The sequence below is a fragment of the Copadichromis virginalis genome, linkage group LG3, assembly GCF_057382275.1.
Source record: "Copadichromis virginalis isolate Kocher_CV1m ecotype Utaka linkage group LG3, C_Virginalis_male_GT1.1, whole genome shotgun sequence".
NCBI lineage: Eukaryota > Metazoa > Chordata > Actinopteri > Cichliformes > Cichlidae > Copadichromis > Copadichromis virginalis.
The window spans coordinates 6,653,254-6,667,433 of NC_140620.1; the positions used below are offsets into that span (position 1 = coordinate 6,653,254).

At 43.1% G+C, this 14,180-nt stretch overlaps 1 protein-coding gene across 1 annotated transcript in view; it reads left to right on the forward strand.

Annotated features, from left to right (window-relative positions):
- Positions 1–9,664, forward strand: part of LOC146712483 (protein NLRC3-like) — a 145,010-nt gene extending 135,346 nt beyond the window's left edge. The window contains exons 7-9 of the mRNA XM_085442986.1: positions 2,230–2,403; positions 6,719–6,892; positions 7,561–9,664. Of these exons, the coding sequence (XP_085299112.1) occupies positions 2,230–2,403; positions 6,719–6,892; positions 7,561–7,576 (364 nt within the window). The 3' untranslated portion in view covers positions 7,577–9,664. The remainder of the gene's footprint in view (positions 1–2,229; positions 2,404–6,718; positions 6,893–7,560) is intronic.
- Positions 9,665–14,180: the final 4,516 nt, after the last annotated feature.

Sequence of the window (14,180 nt, forward strand, 5' to 3'; positions counted from 1 at the left end):
ATTACTGACCTCTGTCATCATTTTAGGTGGGAGAACTTGCACAATCGGTGGCTGACTAAATACTTTTTTGCCCCACTGTAACCACATCATCAACATAACAGCGAACCCCTTGTAAACCCTCTAACATGTTGTCCATGGCACGATGAAAAATCTCAGATGATGAGATTATGCCAAATGGCATTCTGAGGAATCTATACCTGCCAAAAGGTGTATTGAAAGTACAGTATTTTGAACTTGTCTCATCCAGCTTTATTTGCCAAAAACCCTGTGCTGCATCTAGCTTTGAAAAGTATTTGGCGCCCGCCATTTCCCTTGCAATCTCTTCACGCTTTGGTATCTGGTAGTGCTCACGTTTTATGGCTTGATTTAAATCGCCAGGGTCCATGCATATTCTCAAATCATTGTTTTTATTCCTTTTATCCACACACACCATTGAGTTTACCCACGCAGTCGGCTCTTCCACTTTTGTAATGACCTGCAACTGTAACATCCTGTTAAGTTCTTTCTTCAAACGGTCCTTCAGTGGAGCTGGGACCCTACGTGGTGCATGGAGCACTGGCTTTGCATCCTCTTTCAGCTGGATACTGTAATTGCATGGTAGACATCCCAAACCTTTGAAGACATCCTCATAATGCTGTACAATGGAGTCAACTGCTCCTCGCTGTCCACTTTCTATTTCTGGACAGCTGATGTGGTACACTCTTTCTACTAGGTTCAATCTTTTGGATGTCACGCCACCCAGCAGTGATTCACGACCTTCTGGAACAACATTAAACAACACATCATAATCTTTATGTTTTATTGTCACTTTAAGCCTGCATTGACCACTGTTCTCAATATGCTTTCCATTGTAGTCTTTTAGAGGTACTCTTTTCTTTATTATTTTGGGCTTTGGTTTCATAGCATGGATCTCTGTCATGCTGATTAGGTTTGCCTGCGCACCCGTATCGATCCTTAGCGCCACCAAAGTTCCTTGTATTGGGAGTGAAACAATCCACGTGTCGTCATAATCTGAGCATCGCCCACTGTCCTCTGTTTCGTTATGCTCACTTTTCACATCCTCAAGTGACACCATGCCCACAAAGAAAGTTTCGCATAAGTCAGTCTCTTCAACTACATGCACTGATTTGGGTTTGACTTTCGACAGACATTGTTTGGCAAAATGATTTTTTCCATCGCATTTCAAACATCTTTTGCCATAAGCTGGACACTGTCTAAGTTCATGTCTGCTACCACATCGCTTACAGGAGTACACTGTATCCTCTTTGCTGGGCTTCTGCGACATATTCTTCCTCATTGTCTTTTTAACCACAGCTATTCTTGCACCATCATGTACTGCAGCAACGCTCATCTCATTAAATGTCTTTGCATGCTGCAGGGCTAACTCACTCGCATGACACAGTCTTTCTGCCTCATCCATCTCTGAGCAGCCGTTCTCTAGTCCGTTTATCATGGATCCCATACACAATTTGATCACGAACCATAGAATCTTTCAGCGCTCCAAAATCACACGACTGTGCCTTTAGCTTCAAATCAGTCACAAAGCAATCAAAAGTCTCTTCTGGTTGCTGCATCCGAGATTGGAAAACATACCTTTCATATACTGTGTTCTTCTGTGGTGAACAGTGTGCATCAAACTTTTCAATCACTCTGTCATACGTACTCCTGTCACCAACTTCCTCAAACTCAAACGTGTTGAAGACTTCAATGGCCTGAGGACCAGCTACCGTGAGCAGCAATGCAATCTTCCTGGCATCGGGTTTAGAGTCCAGTCCCATGGCAGCCATGTACAGCTCAAACTGCTGCTTAAAACACCGCCAGTTGCTGTCCACATTCCCCACCAGTTTCAGTCCATCCGGAGGCTTCAAACTTTCCATCTCAAAAAGAACTTTGAGCTGCTATTGCTTCCGCTCTCCCACTTTTACGCCTGGTACCATGTGTTGTCTTCGTATAGCTTTGAATAATTACACAGCATCCACTTGTGTTTCACGACCGTCTGCTCCAAACATTTTTATTATATCATTCACAAGTCAGTCTTCTTTTATAGAGGCATTCATGAGCCCTCTCAAATACAGCGCCCCCTACTGGCAAAACCCCATTAGCACATGAACACCCACACATCACCACAATGACCTCACTCTGTTTTGTCTTCATATACATTCAGTCTGTGTTTATAATGCAGATTTTCTGCTTTTATAATAACACATTTTATATTTTATATCATCACAGACTGACTCGGTGTCGACTCTCAGAGACTCACTGTGAAGTTGTGGCCTCAGCTCTGAAGTCCAACCCCTCCCATCTGACAGAGCTGGACATGAGTTGGAACAAACTGCAGGATTCAGGTGTGAAGCTTCTGTGTGCTGGACTGGAGAGTCCAAACTGTCGACTGGAGACTCTGAGGTGAGTTCACTGACTGCGGCTGTTGTTGTTTTTCTATATTTCAGGTCTTTGATTGATGTTTGAAACTTTCTTTAGATCCTCAATGTTCAGGATGTTTCTGAAGACAAATGTGAAGAAGTTTGAGTGCTTTCAGAAATGTTGTCTTTCCAAATGACTGAACAACAGTTTTTCCTTTTGGCTCCAAACAGAAGTGACAGACTTGAGCAGGGTTCATTTAAAGGCTGACAGAAGTGGAGTGGTGACGGGGAGATGTTTGACAGGACAGTGTTTCAGCCTCCACAGGTTCATGTTGTGCTCCATCAGTCAGTGAAGATGAAGTCAGTGCTGATGAGGCTGTAGAGTGTGTGAGGGATGTGAATGAGGATGATGAAGATCTGATGATAGCAGATAAAAACAGGCTGCAGAGACTTTGAGCCATACAGGGCACACAGTGTGTGTACAGAACAGCTGAAATCATTATGGAGGCCTCACTGGGATATGGAAGCATCACAGTACAGCTTCAGTGAAGCATTAAAGTCTCTGATATGAGATGAGAAATGAAGCAGCCAGAGCTTTTTCATGAGTGGAAATCCACTGTGACTGTGAGCTGCTGCTACAGCCTCCAGATTAGCCAGCAGCTCATCCTGCTCAACATTTTCTCACCAACTTTAATGAAAGTGTGATGTTTTCAGCTGGAGTGATGGTCAGGGTGGCCTCCCTCTCCTCTTCTTCTCCTCTTCCTCTTTCATTTGTAAAGCCACTTCTGCTGCTTTCATTCATTTGGAAGTCCTGTAGCTGAGTTTGGGAGAGACTAACAGCCTCGGCAGCAGAGGGGAGAAAGGCTGTAACACCACCACTTTACTCTGTTCTACCTGTCACATCATTTTATCAGGAAACAAATATGCTCATGTTTTTACTATGTTTGTCTTGAAGATGTAAGAAGATCACATGGTGCTTTTTATTATTGTGTTGGTTTGTTTCCTGTCTCTTGGATGGAGCCCAGCTGTGTGTGGCCCCTGGGCCTGTGGTCAGAGTGTGTGCTGGATAATCCGGCCCAGGATGAGGCCAAACTGACATGGGATGAAATGTCTGTCACATAATTGAGCTTAGTGTAGTTTCATTTCTGCACAATTTAAAAACAACCAAAACTTTGTTCTGTCTTTTCTATGTTATACTGTAGACTTTCTTTGATACTGTGTCCAAAAGGAGCAGCTTTTACTTTGAAGGGGAGGCGTCTCTGTTTCCTCTTCAGGTTAGATGATGGAAGCAAATGAGTGTGTGATGTTCTTTCAGTGTTGCACTTTGTAGACGCTCCCTGAGCACTGGTCTCACAGCCAGCTGCACATAGAGACCAGTGTTGTTAGTCCAGGTCAGAAGATGACTTGTTGGAATGAAAATGAGCTTGTAGTTTGTCTGCTTTAATAATGTGACTGGAAAAAGGTGTTGGACTTCAAATATGTCCATTTCTTTCACACTTCACCTTTAAAAGTGAAGCCTTGTGGTTCCTGGAAGGAAAAACACGACTTTTTCAAGTCTTTGTCCTGTTTTTATGAGAAATGTACGACTTTAATGTGAAACATTCAGAGTTTTTTATCTTGTTGTGTTTGTTTGAAGCTGTTTCCTGTTGGCTTCAGCTGTTTGGAGTTTCCATTTTCTAAACTTCTACATTCTGAACCTTCTTCAGCTCTGAACAGATGATGAAACACTGAATGATTTCAAGCTCACACTTTGTCTAATAAACTTACATCTTTCATTCTTTATACAGATTGAGGGGCTGTGGTTTGTCAAAGATCAGCTGTGATTATCTGGCAGCAGCACTGAAGTCCATCCCCTCCCATCTGAAACAGCTGGACCTGAGTAATGACTCCTGGTGGTCTTCAACTAACAAGAACAACCTGCAGGATCCAGGAGTGAAGCATCTGTGTGGTTTCCTGGAGAGTCCAGGATGTGGACTTGAAACTCTGAGGTCAGTCAGTATGTTTTAGTTGTGCTGAGATGAATATGATGTGAAAGTTGTGCTGACACTAAACTGCAGACATCAGGCTGATATTATACTGATCCACACTGAGGATCTTCATGGTAAAGTCTGTTTTCTTCTTCTCTGGTTTAGTCCATTGACTGCAGCAGAACAATGTTCACATTTCAAACCTTCAAAGAAGAAGAAAAATCCTCCACTGGATAATTCACTGTGAAACTCTCAAACTCTTCATTCCACCTTAAAGTCTGTCTGACACTGAAATCCAAAGCAAAATGTGTGTTTGCTTTACAGACAGCAGTCCAACACAAACATACACACATCATCCGAAACACAGTCCAACATCCAAATCTCCTCCACTGCCAGCATGAATGATGGGAAAGAGAAGGAGGAACACTCTGACATTCAGGGTTAGAATGAGTTTCATGAAGCAGACTGTGAAGATCAAAGCTGCATTAGAAAGCTTACATGAATGAATGAGTGGACAGAAGTGGACAGAGATCATCTGAAGCACTTCAAAGGCTTTAAATCAGCACATTTCTCTTTATTCTTTATCAACTCTGTTAGTTTCTCTCAGTTTTCTGTGGAATGAAGCTAACAGCAGGCTAATAAGATGCTGACCAATAGGTTTCTATTAAAGGTTGTAATTTGTATATGAAAAAGTGCTTTGGCTCAGCAGGGATCAGCTTACAGGTAGAATACAGCTGCTGGATGGGATTAGCATGTCATAGCTATCTACCAAACTGCTAACTGGGGGATTTCAGGCCATCTATGGATCATTTTTGCTAACTGTTTATTCAGCTTAGGCTCACAGGGCTGCAGCCTGTGCCCTAGCTGTCATAGGGCAAGAGGCGTGGTCCACCTGCACAGGTGAGCAGTCCATCACAGGGCCAACAGAGAGACACAGAGAAGCACTCTCTCACATCCACACCTACAGCCAATTTAGAAGCACCAATGAACCTAAGCAGCATTTCATTGGACTGTGGGAGAACATCCAACCTCCACAGAAAGGCCAACAAGCTTCAACCTACAACCTTCTTGCTTTAAGGCACTAGTGCGAACCACTTTTCCCCATTTCAGCCCAAATCCTGCATCTTCCCGTTTCTGACTCCAGGCCAGCTCCACTAACACTTTCTCATCAGACACTGCCACCTAGTGGAGGAAGTCTTAGTTCCATTTGAAGCTTCAGATTACAGTTAGTTCCTTTACAAAGAGGTGGAGGTGGTGGGGCCACAGCACCATCATCACTGAGTGCCATAGGACACTTAACCTTTGTTTCCATATGTTGGGAACTTCCTGTTGTTCCAAGGAGGACTGGAAAATGTGTGAAAATCTCCCAGTCAGTTCCTCACAGCACACTTCAATCATTTCCCTCCCACAGCATCAGGACCAGGGCTTTTTCTCTCTTTGCTCCCACTAAGAGATTTCCACACAAACACCTCATCAGTGGGACTCTCAGAGCTACCAGCCCTTTGCTACAATCACAAAGCTCTTCATTGAAATCAATGATATCAAAGCTGGAATCAAATGAGTCCAAGTCTTCTGCTGATTCAGCATCACATTCATCTTTGCTCCTTGTCCTGCATCCCCACCATGGACTTCATTCCTTTCCAAGCCAGCCTTGAGTGTCCTTTATTCAGCTCATCCTCTGCTTTACTTTTACACCTGATTTTAGCTGCTTTATCTCTCTTTCAACAAGTTTCTGTGCCTCAATCTTTTTCTTCTCTCCCTCATAACAAGACAGCTTCTTCTGCCTGAGAACATGTTGGAGTGATTTACTAATCCAGGGCTGCTTATTGGGGAAAATACTTCCTGTTTCCAAAGTAATCCCCATTTTTCCCAGAAAGAAATGTAAGTAGAAATCGATGATCTAAGTGAGAACATGAGCCTTTAAAAAGTCCCAGTGGGTGCAGTCAAAGCAGTCCCTCAGTCCCAGTATAGAGTCTTTGGTCCAGACTGGAACAACTGTGTGCCCAGTTTGAGCTCTCTTCAGTCCTGTGACCTGACAGACCCAGAGGGGCCATCACATCACATTTAGAAGCTCCCCTAATGGAGCCACAACACATGTCCAATACTTAGTCTGTCTTGTTGGACCAACTGGAAGAAATGATTCAAGGACTTAGTCACAGAACAGAGATTCAAATCTCCAAAATCCAACTGGCTGCATCAGGACATATAGTCTGAAACTCTGCACAGTTTCCTGTTTGAAGCTGCTTCCTGTTGGCTTCAGCTGTTTGGAGTTTCCATTTTCTAAACTTCTACATTCTGAACCTTCTTCAGCTCTGAACAGATGATGAAACACTGAATGATTTCAAGCTCACACTTTGTCTAATAAACTTACATCTTTCATTCTTTATACAGATTGAGGAGCTGTGGTTTGTCAAAGATCAGCTGTGATTATCTGGCAGCAGCACTGAAGTCCAACCCCTCCCATCTGAGACAGCTGGAGCTGAGAGGAAACAACCTGAAGGATCCAGATGTGAAGCATCTGTCTGATCTTCAGCAGAGTCCAGACTACAGACTGGAGACTCTGGAGTAAGTAGAGTGATGGAGTGAGTGGGTGGTGCTGTCAGCAGTATTGTACTAAACACAGTCAGTATGAAACAAAGATCCAGTGTTTCCTGTTAAGCTGCAGCTTCTCAGTGAAGCTGTGAGAGGAGAATGATGACAGGCTTCAGGATTGGACACAAACACTTCCTGTTTCTGAGCTTTATGGTCACCATAGTAATGGCTGACACGCTCTGATTAAACGCGGTCAACAGCCAATCAGCTCTCTGAACAAAGCAGCACGCAGACCAATGACTGCATTCATTTCCAAGTTTAAAGCAGTGAAGAACACAGTCTGTAGGTGAGGAAGAATTTAGTGAGAGCAGATGTTTGGATGGAATTCCTCCAGTTAACAGCTGGAACCGTCCATCTGGATTGTTGGGCTTGTTGTTGGGGTTCCTACAGAGCTCAGAGTGGACACACCAAGGTTCTTCTAATGAATGAAAGTCCAAACTCAAACTAGGAGGGAAAAACATTTTCATCAACTTCAATAAAAAGTTAGAAAAAGTGAAGCAACAATGAGTCCTAGTACAGTCCCAGCACTGACGTCCCTGCTGCTCTTTATACTGGATGTGCTGCATCACTGACTGACAGCTGATGAAGAGTCTCTGGAAACACTCGTTTATCTGCTCTGCTCTTCCTTCTTCTCTCTGCAGGTGGAGCCGATGGTAAACAGGACGGTGTGTGTGCTGAGAGAGGAGGAGCTGTGTCCTGATGATCCAGAGAGGTTGAAGCAGCAGCAGCTTGTGTGTAGAGACGCTCTGACTGGGCCATGTTACTGGGAGGTGGAGAGGAGAGCTTCATCCAGCAGTGACTGACAGAGGAATGAGAAGAAGTGCAGATGACTGTCAGTGCTGCAGAGTGAACTGCTCTGAGAACAGCTCCACTGTCAGACACAATGTAGAGTCCAGCATCATCCCTGTGTGTCCCTCTGGATCTGACAGAGGATCATCAGTGTATCTGAACTGCTCTGCTGCTGCTCTGTCCTTCTACAGTCTCTGCACAGTCTCTGTCTGACTCTGGCTTCAGACCCTCCTGGATCAAACTCACCTGGAAAGACTTTCAAATTCAAATTTTATTTGTCACACACACAACCATACCCAGTATGACATGAGGTGAAATGCTTGAAGCTGTGCAATGCCCGACCATTAAATGACAGTGGTTTTACAGTATTTACAATTTACAGGTTGTCACGTTTTGTATTGTTGATCATCATTTATGCTTAGAAATATCTACTTATATATGCTTAAAGTTTTATAATTAGTTTTAGATTGGTAGAGGTTTGATCCTTAATAGTCTGCAAAGGCTTGGTGTGCATTCCAGAGTGTTCTGGCATTCACACCTACATCCTGGGAGCATGGGAGAGGTCGTACCTTGTCTTACTGTTTTATGGTAGGATAAACGTATCTATATCTGTTTTAGTCTAAGTGCCTTTTGTTTAGATGAACTAAAGGGTCACCTGGGCCCTATTTCAGGAAGCCGGTTGAGAAAACTCAGAGTGAAAAACCATACGCAGGGTTGAGTAACCCCGAACTGTCCAACTCGGAATATTCGGTTTCAGAAAGGCTTATAACAAGTAGTTCAATCAACGCGGAGTTGCTTTAACCCCAAGTTAAGCACGCGCACGAGGATACATAAAGCCCTGATAAGCGGAGCACAGATTAAGCGAGTCACCATGGAGACGGAGGGAAAGAAGGCGCGGTCAATGTATTTTACAGCGCTTGAGGCCGACATTCTGATGGCAGCATATGCCCATAACATGCAAATTTTGCAGAAAAAAAGTAACACAGCCTCAGCTGCAAAAAAAAGGGAGCATGCATGGCAAAACATAGCCGACAGAGTCAATGCGTGAGTGTTAATATAAACATTGATCTAGGGATCTCCACCCATTTAACACGTTATTTATTATATTTCATTTTTTATTTTATACATTTTATTTTGTGATGTGATGTGAGCGCAGGTGCAACCCAATAGGCCCCAAACGTTCCTGGCAGCAAGTAAAAATGAAATATAAAAATATAGTCCAAACAGGTAAGGTGTAATTGTATTACGAGCCATAGTGCTTGGTCTGTTTGTCCCATGTAAATCAACTGCAGTTAGAGGCTACATTAATTTCCTTTCTGTAAGCACTTATTGAAATTATCTGAGCACATTACAAGTACATATTTGCTTACTCTGTATGCTCAAATGTGACCTGTTATAGCCAACAGAAAAAAAGCGGAGGCCCGAAAAACAGGTGGGGGTCCTCCACCACCACCACTCACAGAGCCTGGCCCCTTGGCTTCCACATTTGTGATAATGTTGGCGGCATCATATATGATCTTCACAGTGCAGAGAACACAAATTAGCATCCATTACTATAATGGAATAATTTGTTAGTTTGAAATGCTACAGGGAACTATGTACCTGCACATTAATGCTGTGGAAAGACTTCCTGTTCACATAGTCTCCTTCATTTACTGAAGGAGCAATGATTGGAATGTGAGTGCCATCTGTACAGCCAATCACGCCTGGGAACCGTGAAAATAAATGTAAAATTTAAGTAGTAGTTCAAGTATCACCACATCATGAATTAAGTTTTGTTCATCCTGCTACCTGCAATTTTGTGGCATCCCTCTTTGATGAATCTTGTGGGTCTATGACCGGGGAACACCACAGACGAGTACAGGAGACGTTTCAGTGCAACTGTAACATTCCTGACTGCCCGACAGACGGTAGCCTTGGAAACGTGCTCAGCGTCACCAATATTATACAGAAAGCTCCCGTTTGCAAAAAACCGAAGTGCAATACAAATAATATGTACAGAACTGAGAGAATGTCCACGATGTGTCACATGAGCAATATTAGGCCTGAGGATGTGTCAATGGAAAATTGTATTTAGTAATCAGTATAATCTTTTAGTGATATACGTTTGTATATGGTAGAATACTGCATGTAGTTATTTGTATTAGGAAATATTCAACCATGTATACTTAGAGGCATATAATTAATTGTGTGTGATCTCAAGCAGGCTGCAGGCTTGGCGTGCACCCCAGGAATGCACCCCCACGTCCTGGGAGCACAAGAGAGCTTGTACCTGGTTTTATTGTTTTATGGTAGGATTAACGTAGCTATGTCTGTTTTAGTCTAAGTGTTTTAACTGCTTGACTTCCTCACCGTGTTATCTAGGGTGAGGCTACCCTCTTCCTGACCAAGGATGTTTTCCCTTTGTGCTTTCATGTATATGACCCTTTGATCAGACACACACACACACACACACACACACACACACACACACACACACACACACACACACACTGAAGTATAAAATAAAGACCGGGGCAGTGCTCAGCGCGAGTCTCTGAGACTGCCCTTGCTAGCAAGAACTTCTGTGTGTTTCTGAGTCTTTACTGAAGAAGTGTTTTAGAATATATTCCTTAACATTTATTTGGTCCTTCGTAGCCGGATCAGAAAATATCAGAACTGTTATCTGTGACTCTGTTCCAGGATCCAGCACTGATTCCTGACGCCGTGGGGAGCCGGCACCGACGTCTCTTAGACGAGGAGAGAGTCCCAGAGCGTGAATTCGAGTCTGGGCCGGTGACCAGGTCCACGGCGCTGGGATTCAGTCTGGTGATCCGAACCACCAGTGAGACGTCGGAGTGTGAGAAACACTATTTTGGTATATAAGACGGCCGCAAAAGTTTAAAGAAATGTGATAAAAAAAATTTAAAAAAAGGTTTAAGTTCACCAAAAGGAACTGTGTTTTGACCAGTTTTAGAGGTAGCTGAAATTATCTCATGACAAATTAGCGCGCAAATGTTTATGTGTGTGTATGTGTCTTGAAGTAAGTTGATTTTACAGCACAATACGCTGCTGAACTACTTCCACTTTTGTTTTTTTTGTTTTTTTGCTGAGGCTCAAGTACTGGTGACAATAAAGGAGAACGGTTGAGTTTCATCTCATAAAACTGATACTGCTTCACCGTTAGGGCACCGTCACATCTCAGAATCAGTGAGATGTGACTTTCTCACCTGACTGCACGGACACGAGCTGAAAGCCGACAGCTCGCTGATTCTGATGTTTCGGCGGCTCCGCGCTTTGTGTTTACGCCCTTTTTGCGCTGATTCTGAAGCTGCAGGTTTGATCTCTCTCCAAACAATATTGAGTAAACCAGCAGCAAAAGAAGCTCCAAACTACGCTTCACATAAACATCGTCATGAATTCCCTCTGATTGTTTTGTTGCCACCAGGATAAAATGACACTTCATGCACAGCTCTCTCTCTCTCTCTCTCTCTCTCTCTCTCTCTCTCTGTGTACTTCAAGAACAGTTTCCTGTTTTCTGCATTATTTGCTTGCTTGTTACGCACAAGTCTACCGTTCTTACAGCCTGTCGGCCGCTGTTTTTTTTTTCTTTTACTTACTTCCAAAAACAAAGCCTCATTTCTGCCGTTCAATATTGAACAAATTTAAACTTTTTAAAATGATGCAAAATTGCAAAATGCTCAGCTGTGTCTGTAATCAAACCTCTGTAACTTTGCTCTGCTTCACGTCAGCAGCATCAGGTAATGTTCATATGTTCATTAATGGTTTTCTTTTGTTTTTGATGTACTGCAGAATATTTGTATAAAATCCCAGGCCAGGAAAACCTTCATGTTTTTCTGTTTGATCCTCAGCTACTTTGACACAAAGGCCTCTGCTGTGATGCTCACAGCTTTGATAAAGTCTGGCAAGTGTCAGATTTCTTTTTATAGATATAAAAATATAGAAATGTACTGATGCATGACCCTAACACTGGGACCAGGATAAGCGGTTGCATGAAGCTGGTTTTCAGCTGGTTACCAGCTGACAATCTTATTATTTAATTAATTTAATTGAGTTATTAAATTTTTCTACTATTTCCCCTGAAATGAAGGGATTGTGTTAAACATGCTTTAGTTCCTCACATTTTTCTGCATCTCTTTGTTCAACCCCCTGAATTAAAGCTGAAAGTCTACACTTCAAACACATCTGAGTTGTCTCCTCTATTTCTCCTCTCCTGTACTCACTCTACACCTACGACTGCACAGCCACTAACAACTCCAACATCATTGTGAAGTTTGCGGACGACACTACAGTGGTGGGTCTTATCACCAACGGTGATGAGACGGCTTACAGGGAGGAGGTCAGCGCCCTGACCCACTGGTGTCAAGACAACCATCTCACCCTCAACGTCGCAAAGACAAAGGAGTTGATAGTGGACTTCCGGAGGTGCAGAGAAGTACACACCCCCATCACCATCAACGGCGCTGCTGTGGAGAGAGTGAGCAGCTTCCGGTTCCTTGGAGTACATCTGGCTGAGGATCTTACGTGGTCAGTACACACAAACAAAACAGTGAAGAAGGCGCAGCAGCGCCTCTTCTTTCTCAGGAGACTGAAAAGATTCGGCATGAGCCCCCGCATCCTCAGGACCTTCTATCACTGTGCCATTGAAAGCATCCTCACTGGATGCATCACCACCTGGTATGGCAACAGCACCGCCTACAACTGCAAAGCTCTCCAGCGAGTAGTGCGGTGCTCTGAACGGATAATTGGAGGTGAGCTTCCCTCCCTCCAAGACATCTACAGGAAGCGGTGCCTGAGGAAAGCGGGGAGGATCATCAAGGACTCCAGTCACCCCAGCCATAAACTGTTCAGACTGCTTCCATCAGGAAGGAGGTTCTGCAGCATCCGGTCCCGTACCAGCAGACTGAGAGACAGCTTCTTCCACCAGGCCATCAGACTGCTGAACACTTCATAGACACCTCAGCTTCACTACGGGAACTGCAACACTATGCACTCCACACACTGTATATAAATGCCACTTGTTTTGCACATATTCAACTCTGTATATTTTTATTTTTATATATTTTATTTATTATTTTTTTACTATTTAATTTGTAAAATGTGTATACACACACACACACACACACACACACACGTAGGATAATATTTAGTATACACATCCAGAAATGCATACACTATTATATATTGTACATATATTTATTAGTTTCAGATGTAGCCATTCTTATATTTGCTGGTTTGTGTTGTTGTGTTTGCACATCTCTGTTGCTTGTGGGGCTCGCACACAAGAATTTCACTCGCATGTGCTGTGCCAGTGTGCCTGCACATGTGATGTGACAATAAAAGTGATTTGATTTGATTTGATGCAACCATCAAAACAATATTTGTCCACTAGTCTATGTATCACTTTCATCTTACTAGTGACTTGGACAAGATGACAAACAGAATCTCATGCTTCATGAGTCAAATGTTGTCGTGTTGAACAGATTCATGTACTGATCGTCTCCAGAATGTTAGAAGAGCTTCAATGAATCATTAGAAACAACTTACAGCTGCACAGTTGTGTCAAACCAATCTTTGTGTCATTGTGGGATTTTTGTGTTTCTACATGTGACACACGTCTAAAACATGCACACAATTTGAACACAAAACAGGGACATTTGTTACCACAGCCAGCTGCTGAGAGCCATTTACTTGTAGTCCTGTGTCTATATATATGTACCATTAGATGTTATTGGAATGAAATGATTGTCAGCTTTGATAGTTTCATGTATGTATGATGGTGAAAAAGCCGTCGGCCTCTGGAAGGAAACAGACAACATTTCAGAGGCTGCAGCAGATTTCTTTGATTTGGGGCCTTTTTCAGCTTTATTGGACAGAGCAGTGAAGATAAGTGACAGCAAAGCAGAGGGAGAGAGAAAGGGGGCGTGGCCCGGGTCAGAATCAAAGCCAGGCCAGCTGCTCTCCACCTCGTGGCACATGGTCACCTGCTCATCCTAGTGAGCTCCACCAGCAGCCCTTTCACACACTTTACACTGTCAAACACTGTGTGTGGACCTCAGCTAACAACAGGCTACATTTAAGTCTGGACTACATGCTTTTATATTGAGGAGATTTTTCACTGTTTTTATTCCATCAGCAGCTCAACATCATGAGCAGCTTTGACATAAAGACATCAAACTCAAGCTGACTTTAAACTACTTTTAATACAGGGGCTCAAAAACAACAACATCTTTATTATATATCAGAACAGAAAGTCATTTCATCTCAAATGGAAACAGCTTTATTTGGAATAACCAGCACTATCAACTGGTTTGGGATCTCCACCAGTTTCATGTCTTACAGCTTATCCAACAAAGTTCCTGTAAAATCAGCATGTTTGTCTTTATTGGTTTGATAGTGATTGATTATTCAGTCCCAATCTGCTGTCATCTAAAGAACAAAATGATGTTTCTATGAGTCACAAAGCTCCAGA